General features: G+C 35.6%; 1 protein-coding gene across 1 annotated transcript in view; it reads right to left on the reverse strand.

The window, feature by feature from the left end:
• Nucleotides 1-979: 979 nt before the first annotated feature.
• The window catches only part of LOC118924790 (ovostatin homolog 2-like), a 39,336-nt gene continuing 27,628 nt past the window's right edge, over nt 980-12,687 (reverse strand). The window contains exons 24-36 of the mRNA XM_036909899.2: nt 11,867-12,043; nt 11,103-11,184; nt 10,381-10,537; nt 8,347-8,421; nt 7,338-7,503; nt 6,383-6,594; nt 5,226-5,435; nt 4,666-4,790; nt 3,491-3,581; nt 3,050-3,118; nt 2,327-2,429; nt 1,547-1,622; nt 980-1,135 (exon numbers count right to left, since the gene is read on the reverse strand). Of these exons, the coding sequence (XP_036765794.2) occupies nt 1,570-1,622; nt 2,327-2,429; nt 3,050-3,118; nt 3,491-3,581; nt 4,666-4,790; nt 5,226-5,435; nt 6,383-6,594; nt 7,338-7,503; nt 8,347-8,421; nt 10,381-10,537; nt 11,103-11,184; nt 11,867-12,043 (1,520 nt within the window). The 3' untranslated portion in view covers nt 980-1,135; nt 1,547-1,569. The remainder of the gene's footprint in view (nt 1,136-1,546; nt 1,623-2,326; nt 2,430-3,049; nt 3,119-3,490; nt 3,582-4,665; nt 4,791-5,225; nt 5,436-6,382; nt 6,595-7,337; nt 7,504-8,346; nt 8,422-10,380; nt 10,538-11,102; nt 11,185-11,866; nt 12,044-12,687) is intronic.

The following is a 12,687-nucleotide window of genomic DNA, read 5'->3' on the forward strand; positions in this document are numbered from 1 at the left end:
ATATCTGCACAGCCTGGGATATTTTTAAAAAATATAAGCATTGATATTTTATCTACACATGTGATATGCCACATTTTGGTAAAACAGAATTGAAAAGGTGTAAAGGAATTCTTAACACAGTGATTATATGACCAGACATGGACTGACATCAGCATTTAATTGATGTTGAATCAGTTAATAAACATTTACTAAGGACCCAGTTGCAAATTAAGACACTATTGGCAATATACATTGGACAGGAAACTACAAGAAGTCAGTCTAACCATCTTCTATGAAAACAATGTATATTTAATTTTTGAATACTGGTAGAGGCTAGGACACTCTGTTTCTGTTTTCTTAAGTCCACAACTGGAGAATTTATCAATAGTATTTTCTTATCTGTAGCAGTATCTCAGCCAAGCCTGTATTAAAGCCAGTAAAGAAATTGTTTTCAATTCCATCCCTATTTTCTCCAGTTTCTTCTTGCCTCTTTCTTCTTAATATTAATTCATCGCTCTAACAGTAGTGTTAAGCAAAGGGTAAACATGGGGTATTGCTTTTCAGTAATAAGTGATAAGCTCAGAATAATAAAATAATTTTTAAAAATATAAAATGCCTTCAGATTATCCCCTTGGTTGTGGACATATACTCAATAAGCTGATCAGTTAATTTGTGATTTTCTACCTACTTTTCCCCCCATCCTTTGATGGTCTTTCACTGAAAAGAATCTGTGTGTTTTATATGTTTCTTTTATTTCCTTGAGCTCAAATGAAGTCCTTTTTAACTTTGTCACTTTCTCTCCCCACATCCTCACTGACCCTGCCTTTCTCTCTCTTTTTGGCTGTTGGAGGATTCCATTCTCTGTATGCCATAATATCTAAAACTTGCACTGGAATTGACAATAATAAAGCAAATTATTAGAGTTGTTATCAAAGAAAGCCCTGAGTTTTCTAGGAAGAGTATTATGAATGATGTACTGAAGGAGAAGAAAATCATACACTCAGATTCAAAATCATAGCATTTAATAGGATACTAAAGAAATAAAATCTGATAAGAAGTCAGCAGATTGCAGACTATTCAGGATTTGTGGTGGTTCATAGTTTTTTCCAGGTGTGATACATAAGAATGAGTTTGTTCAAAGTAAATAGCTTTCCACCTGGAATTTAAAAACATAGTTTAAACAATAAATAAATGTATGTATGTATATATAAGTATATAGATAGAACTAAACAAACATAAAGATATATACACATACAAGTACATATAAATTTGTATAAATATGTGTACATACAGATTTAATTACCAATTATTCATTAAAAAAGATGAAATTTTTAAAAAGTAAAAGTTATAAAGCCACATATACATAACCATAAATTCTTTAATGCTTTTTTTAAAAAATTAATAAAATAATAATAACTATCAGAATTCTTATCTAGTGCACAGAGCTAGTCAAACCTTGAGAACAACCAGAGACTTGTCTTTGCTTCATCCACTGCTTTATCTCTTTAGGTTTTCATTTTCTTACCAGATGTATTTTCAATGGTTTCAATGTATGTAATTTTGTTACCTTTTCCAGTGCTTTGCTTCCGTTTACTGGGAAACTGGAACACTGTTAATGTTGTAAGAAACAAGGGCATATTCATCTGGAAAGTAAAGCAAAAGTTCATCCTTCTTAAATCTCCAACTGTCTACATAAATGGATTATGTCAGGGAATAGAGATACATTAGATCAAACTAACATTTCCAATGATTTTGCAAGAGTCAATCACTTCTCTGTTTCCTAAATCCAGAAACACTCTATTAAAGTTTAAGACACTAGATGAAGTGCATTCAGTTAGCAAATGACAGAGCCAGGATTCAACGACTTCTTGACAAACTTTGTATGACATTCAACAAAAAACTAATAGCACTAACCTTCCTGGAAATGCTTTTATGGTTTTTACAACATCTTAGTAGTTGTTCTGGTACCTAATCTATCAAGATTTTCCTATAATATTTCAGAATATTGTCTATTCCCCTTCTCAAATCAAAGTTCATGGAGGTAGCATGAAATGTAAGACTTGGTGTTAACAACACCAAGAAGACCTGCAAGCCTAGCAGAGTTTGGATTTCACATTAAAGGGGAACTTTTTGACATTATATCAAAAGGATTTTAGGTGTTGAAAAACTCTGGGAACTGGAAAATGGCCCAGTCAGAAAATATACCATGGAGATATATATATATTATAGTCAATATATGTAAATGAATATATAAAGTAAAACAAAGTATTATGCAGTCTCTGAAGACTGAGGATAATTTTGGTAAACTTAGTAGCTCAGGGAGTCTTGGATGCTGTTACTTGCTTACCTTTTTCATAATAATCATAGACCATGACTGGGGCTGGCTGAATGTTGGACACAAGGTTGGTTTGTTCAACAGAGAAAGTGAATCTGTTTGCTGTGCCAAAAACCTGTAAAGACAGAAATTATAAATAGACCAGAGCAGGTCTGCAAAAAAAAAAAACCACTGGGCGAATTACTTCCAGAAGTTTATGATTTACCCAATTAAATAACTTCAGGGTATTAATTTCTTACATAATAACAAAATGATGAGTTAGGTATACGTTAAACATCAAATTGTATACAATTTTAAGTTCCATTGCACATACTGAGGTACAAGGAATCTAGCTGAAGGCATTCAGGTAATGTAGGCATTAATGTGAATTGTAATAATGTAGACATAGAAGAAACTCATGCCAGCCTTCATTGAAGTTCAAGTCAAACTATAAAAGAACTATACATCTACTCTGTGACCAGACTATGCTAGATGCTGTGAGGAATAAACAAGGAAATAATGTTTCTAAATTTGACAGTCATCTAGTAAGGTTATCAAGGCATATATAAGATAACTGAAATAACAGAATTATAACTGAAATAACAGGGAGAAGATAGATTATAAGTAGGACAGACGAATACTCATCATCTTTGTGCCCCATATTTTTTGACAAACCCTATCATGTAAACTTTCAAAGCATCCAATTACCCTCAGAAGAAAAAAAAAGAAAATCCTAAGAAGAATTGCTCCACTTACATTTTCCAGGTAGAAAACAACATGGCCACTCCTGACTTCCGTCTTCATCACTTGGCCATTGTTTTCAAGCTTTGAAGGAATTGGCAGGGAGGGATGATGGGGGATAGACATTAATAAGAGTACTCTGCCAGGATGGAAAGCTTTATGCTTTTTGTTTAACCAATTGTCAGAAGTCTATTTTATGGGATGTCCCCTTGTGCCATGACATTTTTATACACACAAATAGGAGATAAATAAATAATGAATTATGGGAAATAATGTCTACTAATTGCTACAAATTAAGAACACCATCCCTTCAGTCAGTATTACAGCAAAAGTAAAAATGTGAACTCAGAATAAGTTTGTTTAAGGGAAGAATCCCATGGCTTGGTTTTGCTGATGAATCATTTCATCAATAGACTATTGTTTTTTCTGTGCTTCAGGATTAGGCTTATTATTTACCTCCTCAATGGATGCCATGACTGGAGTAAATCCTGATAGCATTTTTACATCAACAAGGACCATATTTGAGTTATTGCGAACTCCGGTATATCTGAAATTTTAAAACAAAACACTAGTTTAGACATTAGTTTAGAAAAGTGACTTTTCTTTGGGCAATGGTGGTGGGTACATAGAAGCCAGCTGGCTGTGAGTCTGGAGAAAATGCAAAAGCTAAAGAGGAAACATCTGAGGAGAGTCATTCTCAAACATCTGAAAATAGGCACAACTAGAGCAATAATGGATGGGATGGTACAAAGCAGCATAAGCTGGAGTGAAGAACGAATTATCTGGACCTCGAATCTCCCCAAACTCTGATTTTAGGCTCACCTGAGGCCTCAAAGTCAGAACTTATAAACAAAGCTTATACATTTATATTACATATACTTACATGAGCCTTAGATTTGCACAACACTTAAGGAGATCTTTGTTTAGAAAGCAAGATATTGGCAGAATCATAGGATAGACATGTCTCCAAGAGATCTTCTAGGTTATGTCCTTGACTCTGGATGGGATTTTTCGGACAATGAAGGTAAGTGTTCCACAGTGTTATTTAGTTCTTAGCTCTGGTGTCCAAGAGGTTTTCATTTGGAAATCTTAAGAAAAATCCCTCAACTAGTTCTATTCGGGGTTTCTCCACATGTTAACCAGGGCTAAAACTCTTTGGCATCTATGAATTATGTATTTTAATTCAGGAGAATTATTTTGTCTTTCCACTCTGAAAAATAGAAACTCTAAACTTTTTCTCAGTATGGTTATAAATTCAGTGATGTAGGTATTCTCCTCTACTCCCATTTGTGTTTGTCTTTAGGAGGAAAAACAGGATCTCCATTGTCGAAATTTGACGGTGCTTTCGTACAAAACAATGGAAGCCTTACTGGAATATCAGTGTGGCAGAAGCTTTCAAGTTATACTTGCATAATTCCAGCTCTGGTTTAGTTTAAGATGTACAAAATTGTGGTATGTGAACACAGAGAGATATAAAGTGACTATGCTATTGAAACATCACCACCCATGTATGAGCTCATCACGGTCACCATCATTAATATTTTGGTATTTTGCTGCTGTTTAAAATAATTCTTCTCTGATTTGTTATGCTGTCTCTAACCTGGGAGTTAGTATCAAAAGAGAACACTCACTTGAGGGTTATTGTCAGGTCAAAATTACTCTGGAATGTATCTGAGGAGTTTTTCTTTACCATTTCCAAGGAGAGGGAAAATCCAGATGCCTTCTTAGGTAGTATCACATTGTATCTTAGGGTAGCCTGGAAAGGATAGCAAATCATATGAAAATCCACCCATTTATCCTGTAGTAAAAACAGAATGACTAAGTGTTTCTCTATGTCAGTAGTAATGCACTTTATTTTATGTCTTTAGCATCAGGGAATAAGGTAATTTTTTTAGTTTTCAGAAGACACAGAATCTTTAACAACAAAATTTAATGAAAATACCAGAAAACGTTCTAACAGTGACATTTCTCAAGAAACTTCTCTGTTACCCAGATAAACTTAAGCATAAGTACCTCCTCATGAAATAACTTGCATTTCAGCTATTAATTAGAAGATATCAATGAGATAAAGAATAGAGACAAGCACGGAAACAGGCAACATGGTGAAATAACAGTCTATCTGTAATTGAACAGATTGTCTGTCTATTTTACTAGCAAACATTCATCTCTCCCTCAGGTAGACTTCTATTACCTGGATGAAGGTACAGCCTTGTCCTTCCACGTTTACTGTGTATTGTCCACGTGCTTTTGTCAATTCTGAACGTTGGACCAATAAGCGATTGTGACTGTTAACCTGGAAAATCTCATTGGATTCTTCACTGCTAAAGGTGACAGTGTTTTGATCATTAGAGAAGGTTAACTTCATGTAGTGGGTTATGGCAAGAAGACAAACTGCAGTGTCCTGCAGGAACAGTAAAGAAACCCCCAAACTCTGTTATGGCACAATATCAGCCATCATTGGACCATGACCTTTAAATCAATCCATAAGCATATTCCCCAGGAAGGTCAACCGAACACCAAGAAACAATACCCTACACAATAGGAAAATATCTTTGCTTGTGCAAGTTGTTGCCATTTAATTTTCTTCAATAAATATTAATTAGGTTTTGAGCTTTCCAAATAATTTCATAAAGTATAATCTCTGCTGTTGAAAATAGTGCCAAATCCTTTCTGAAAAATAAATGTTATCACTTGGTGGCCTTGGATAAGGCTTCTGCCCACCTGTCTTCAAAGAAGGGAAGGATGCTGGAAGATTCACTAACATACGGTTTTACTCAGAAACTAAGACTAAAACAAAAGTGAGGAGGGAAGTAAAGATTCTTCTCATGGGAATGAATTTATTTGCACTTAAAAATTTGTTTCCTTTTAAGGAAAGACATAAATCATTGTTTTCCATACTCATTCCTTCTGTTTCTCATTCCTTTCATTTGCTTTTCCCAATGTGGAGACCACAAACATAGGGAGAAATCTTTCTTCTTGGCTGATGTGCAGTTTGACCATAGTTAGCAGATTTCTGATTTACCATGAAGACTCTAGTGCTTATGACAATATCTGTTCTAGATTTACAGTCTACTTTTACTGTATAAATAGAGATACAAATTGTGCACAAATTCTTTGAAAAGGGGTCTTCTTTTATTCATTTATACAGAGAGAATTCTTAGTAGTGTGTCTGATATACAATAACTGCCCAACAAATGATTATCGACTACATAAAGGAGGGTTTATGATACCAAAAATTCTTCATCTGAGGAGGTATTTTATATGATTACTTTTGCTATCTATGTTATTGTAACATAGCATTATTTGCATTAAATACATTGTTATTAATATTAGGCCCATGTCAGTCACCTGAGTGGAAGAGAAGCCCCCATGGGAATTCATCTGTTGGGCAAGCCACTGCACAATCTTACTAGCATAGGTGAGGTCAGGAGTTTTCTTGGAAATGACAGCCAACAGCGCATAGCATGTTTTCTCAGTTTCTGCAGAAGGTGCCCGGGGACTAAAGGACGGGGATGTTTCAGTCTTGGGTTTCTTTGCTCTTTCCCAATATATCACATTATCTGAGAAAAAGGAAGAATTTTCAGATGGTCCCTATAAAGAGCATTAATTGCACATAAGAACAATTCAAATTCCACTTTTGGCCCCTATTATGGGCTGAACTGTGTCCTTTCAAAATTCATACATTTAAGTCCTACTCCCCAGTACCTCAGAATGTGACTCTATTTGGATAAGGCCTTTAAAGAGGTGATTAGGTAAAATGAGGTCATTGGTTGGCCAAAATCCAGTATGACTGGTGCCCTTATAAGAAGGGGATATTAGAACACAGTCAACACACAAACCCCGGGTGAACACACGAGGACACAAAGAAATGGTGGCCACCGCCAGCCAAGGAGAGACGCTTCTGGAGAAGCAAACCTGAAGACAAAACTGTGAGGAAATAAATTTCTGTTGCTTAAGCCTCCCAGTTCGTGATATTTTGTTATGGTAACCCTAGCAAATGAATAGACTCGAATAGCAATTTCCTGAGATCAAAAGTTGTATGTGATTATGTTTCACAATGAGTTCTTTTCGTCAAGGGCAGCGCCACCAGGCTTGACTTCCTTTACTTCATTTCATTTGAAAAGAAACTAGCAGAAAAGATAAAGAGAGAGATAGAAAATGTATAATGTCTTTAAAGGTAAAGGGGCACTGGAAAATCCCTAAGAGAAACAGAAATATGCTAGTAAAGAGAGGGCTCCTATATGACCGCTAAGTAGGTGCCTTCAAGGTCATCTCCATTAACAACGGGGATAATAGTACTTGCTTGTTTTTGTAGCTGATTGATCCAGGATCTGGAGTAAGGACTCTACTTGCTCCTCTTTTCCAGCTAATGCAAAAGCATAAGCTAGAATTGCATGATTATAGCCATTAGTGACACCATTTTCCAGTGCCTCCTCTAGGCAAAAGAGCCCATTTCGTACAGCAGGAAACTAGTGATGAAGAATAATGTATTTTAAAATAGCACCTAAATACCTTGTAAGCTTGCTGAATATTTAAACTAATCATTCTTTAAGATGCATATATATCCTTAAAGTATATTTTATATACAAACCTATTCATATATACACATATACTTTATAAATATCATTGAAATTCACTTTTAGTGGCAATGTTACTATCTGAGAAATAAAAATTTAAGTATTATGGGAAATGGAAGATTTTTCTGATCAGTAATATTTTAACTAATAATATAAATTTCTTGTATTGGCAAAGCAGACAAATTTATTTTTAGAGCTAAGATGTTTTACTGTAATGCTTAAAATAGAGGCTTATATTTCTAAAGATGATTGTTAAGATATACTAATGACCCTGAAAATTACTAGTATCCTAGTTAAGGTATTGATTTTGCAATCAGAAAAATTTGAATTTTGGATTGGGAGGTAATTGAGATGAACCACACTTAAGCTGACAATGTTTATGTGGCGAATTGTTTAGAAAAACAGAATACTAGGTTATGGCTATACTTAGAACAGGGTTTCTTTGAAATTCATGACTGAACTTCAAGAGATATATAAATACTTGTCATAGTATGAAAAACATGTGTGTGTGCATATGCATATCTGTCTAAGAAAAAAAGTGTTCATCAAAGGTTACTGTGAATTGAAAAAGCTTTGAGTAAATCAATTTAAAGAGTGGCAATGAGTTAATGTTCTCTTGATGTTTCTTTTAGTCTAAGAATTTCAAATCACTCTGAATCTACAGTCTATTGTGATAGTGCCTTCAGCTAACTGATAGATAATGGGAATTAACTAAAAGATAATAAGAATCCGTACAGTGGAATTGTGGCCAGTTGCAAGGAATGCTCCAACAATATATGCAGTGAATAAAATGTCCTCTTCATTTCCACCCTAAACACAAATACAGGGTATTAGAGCACAAAAGAATAGCTATTCCAAAATGAAACTAGGTATGAAAAAAATACTGAAATATCATTATTCATATCAATATCAATATCAAATCTCATTATTCATTAAAAAAACTTCAAAATGTGTAGTTTTCAAATTATATGGTTAATAACCATGTTATCTGAGCAAGAATCCATCAAGATCCAATATAGTAATAAAGTGAAACATGCAATTAATCTCAGGTACATTTAATGACATATATAATTATATTTGTGTGGCCTGGTATTAAGCATGAATTCCAAGCAATTCATATGACTTAATTTTTACTCTATTTGGTATTAATTTAGAAAAGCAAAGAGAATTTCTGATGGGGTGAAGCAGAAAGTTGCTTGAAGTTTCCTGAACATCCTCTAAAGAATATCCAGCTGAATAACAAGAGTCAGGCCTCCTAGATTCTTACAATGTAAAAGTAGAAAGACATTTATAAGTTATGTGGTTTGCAAACTGTGCCTAAAAATCCCATGGGGAACTTAAGAATTTAATAAACCAGTACCCACACAAGACATTCTGATTCAAAAAGGCAGGAATAAGATACAGGGGAATGAATTTTAATGGACATTCTAGTGATACCCATGCAAATAGCTCTCAGATGACGTTCGGGGCACATTGATATAGTATAAGCCTCTCATTTTATCTATGCTAAGAGAAGGGCAACCTCTCTCTTCTTCAGAAAAAGAATATTTGTGAGGAGCTCAGTTTTCAAGGTGCAAATTACTGTAAATGGTAGACACTCAAATAAGATGTGGGGCGCCAGAGCACACTGAAATTATAAGCATTGTATCACTATTCCCCTGCAATGTAGGTTTTCATTTTTTCCTTGCGTCTCTCCCTCTCAACTCAAAACACATGCACACACACACTTAATTATGTAAAATGGACTGGGTAATTTCAGACAAACCGAAATAATGATTAGTGATGAACCCAAGAAGAAGAAAGGTGTGGGTAACATGAAAAATTCTCATTATCTACATAGGAACAAGAGCTCTTCTCCATCAGGGTCCTCCTGTTGTACAGAATAGGTTCAGAACAATTTAAAGATAGTTTCCCACACTACATTATAGTAAAGCAACATTCACATTAAAATACCATACAAAGTTATTATCCATCCACATTTTGAGGTGATTTGCTTTACATTCCAAGATCCAAGAACGGGAGTGTTGATTAAGAAGGATATAGAGAAAAAGCAGGGGATTATCAGGGAATATCAGGGGATGCTAAGATATTATGGCCAGGGATTGTGTTTTCAGAGGGAAACATGCAGTCACAGGAATAAAGGACACAGAGGATGGGCTGAAGGGGGCAGCTATCTGCAAAGAAAGGAAGTCAGAAGGAAAGGAGAATGCCTGGTGATCTGACCAAATAGTCAGAGAAAGGGAAGGGTGGGTACTGCCAAGGATATGTTCCATTCCATTTGTGTTCTGAGCTCGGGCAAGCTGGACCCTCCTGCTTGGGAGGGTAGTGGAAGAGTGCTTCACTGAAATGATGTAATTGCTAGATACTCTCCCTGAACTTTCTTGCCTTCCATGACTAGGAATGAATGACCTAATCAGGCCCCCTCCCTTAACATATTGTCTAGCTCCAAATTTATGAATGTTTCATCTCTGGGTTCATTTTCTCTCCCCCTTCTCCTGTTTCCACTCTATCTACCAAAGGAGACTGGTCCTAAGGAAGGACCAAAGGCAGTAAGGCAAACAGTAGATTGATAAGGGCTTAAATCTAGGCTGTGGTTGACACTCATGCAGCAGGAATGATGCTCTTGACCAATATACCACAGGCCTATGACTATAGCAGGTGCAGAAAGGAGTAATATTCACTCGAAAATGCTCCAGATTAGTTAGGTCAGGGGTAGGGAAGGAAGGCAATGCAAAGGACCAAGGAGAGCCTTGTTGGTTAATCTCTCACCTCCCAGGCATTGTTGAACAGCTTGCCATCACTTTTAAAGCAGCCATTTATTTTCTGTTTGCTTGAAAGCCAGATCAAAGTCTGCTTTTGAACTTGTTCATCAACGAAAACATATTTCTTCATTCCCTCAAATGTCTTAAAAGTAAGAGCACTGAGCCTGTAATACAAATCACCAGTTAGACAGGAGCTAGATAAGAAAGAAATGAGGATGCTATTTACTCAGCAGGTTCATCAACACTGCTTACTCTGGGAATGGAGGCATCTAATCTGGGTATTTGACTGCAATGAGTCTGCTGATGGTGGCTCTTTCTTTTGGGTCAGTAAAATGTTATGAGCAGTAATATGTGAAAATAAAAGTGAAGACAGAATGGGCATAATTAGATGCTTTGGGGCCTTCTGGTTTTCCTTTCCTGAATCTGGAAGGGCCTCTGAGAAGTGTAGACTAACAAATACCATTTTCCATGGAATTAACAAGCTCTGGAAGGATAGGGGGTGCCATTAAATGACCAGACTCCTAAGCAAATTGCCTTGAGACTGTTAGGTATATTGTGGCATTAGAACTGGAATAATCTATACTTTAATTTTATCTGACCCATCTCAGTAAATTTACTTTGAAACCCACGTTGTTTTCAAATCCCTACCCAACTCACCTCCCTCTCTGCCCTCCCAGCCCCTCTTCAGATCATGCCTATATCATTTAAAATAAAAATTTCATCTCTCACCATAGGCTTCCTTTCTGATTCCTCGGCCAAAACACACTATATGAACCATCAGAGTTTTTGAAAGACAACTGCTTTTGATAACCTAAAATACAATATTGTAGGACATTATTTTTTCGATCTAAGAAAGAAGAAAAAGGATGGTGCAGCACCAAGTCCTGGGTTTTGGTGTTAGACAGACATAAATTACTGGGATGGATCATTTCAGTTTTAATTTCTGAAGCCCAGGCTCTCTACCCATAGTGAAAAAAATAACTGCTACCTTATAGGGTTTTAATGATAAATAAGATTACATGTGACTAAGCCTAGCTCAGCTGTCACTTACTAATTATTTAATGCCTTTTCCTTAAGGTTATTTCACTCCAATCTTATCTTTCTGAAAAGAAAACCCACAGGAATTCTACCCTTGGCCTTTCCTTGATAGAACATTTTACAAGGTTTATACATCATTTCATACATATAAATCTAATATTTCATTACAGTGGAATGCAATTGAGCTAATACAGAAGTTGAAAAATGAAAGTAGTTTGGCAAAATACTACATGTTAAAAAACCTGAGCTCATAATTTGAAATGTTACTGTCCTAAATCAATGACCACATAGATACTGAAGTCCACAAAGAAAAAAATTTCTAAAATTCAGAGTACTTCTGTTCAGATCCACTCTTTTCTCCATGAAACCACGATGTGATAACAGCTTTATGACATGTTGGTACTAGTGACGATTGGTTTCATTTATTATGAGCAGAACATATTTAATCATCTCACCATTCAATAAGAAAGAGAAAGCCTTAGATTTAACTTCCTCTGTCAGTTGTTGAGTAGATTGCAGATAGTCAAGGACATAGGTATCTGATGCTAGTAGGGCAATATTTTGCTCTCCACATCCATAGGGCATTTGGAGAAGATTCTCCAGATTCTGCATTGCAAGTCCTAGAATATCCCCTAAAAAGAGGAAAAGCAGAAAGTTACTGTTACTTATAACTAGCATTTCAGCATTAATTAAAGGTGAAAACAAGGAAAGCTTTCATGAAGTAATTCTAAAGAAGAGACAAGCACAAAGCATGAAGTTAATGGGCTGCTGGTATGAACAGGATTTCTGAAAATCCATTACCAGAGTGCAGGGTGGGGTGGGGTGGTTAGGAAAGTGTGTGTGTTTGCTTGCTTGCTTACTGGTTCATTCTTGAAAAACTGACCTTATGAACTATAAACTGTAATCCATCCCTCCCCAAAAGTGTTAATGTCAGTGACAGACAAAGAAGTTGCCTTTTGTAAAACATATTTCTCCTATTACTGAGTAAATTCCCAGCATCTTTAATGAGCAAAGTTTACTCTGATTCTCCAAGGGGGTATTTAATGTTTCAGATTAATTGCTGTATTAGAACCCTTTGTTTCCTAAACACCAGTTATCATCCAGCAGAACATGTGTTTCCTAGGTGCACAGATTTGAAAATGGTACCGTAATCCCCTCAGATCCCATATGAAGTAAGAGAATAATCCTCAATAATAACTTCCAATTAATAGTTTAGGAAAATCTCTCCATCCTGATATTTGAAGAATTTTTTTTGAGACCACCTCAGTCAAGATAT

The sequence above is a fragment of the Manis pentadactyla genome, chromosome 14 (genome assembly GCF_030020395.1).
Source record: "Manis pentadactyla isolate mManPen7 chromosome 14, mManPen7.hap1, whole genome shotgun sequence".
Taxonomy (NCBI): Eukaryota; Metazoa; Chordata; class Mammalia; order Pholidota; family Manidae; genus Manis; species Manis pentadactyla.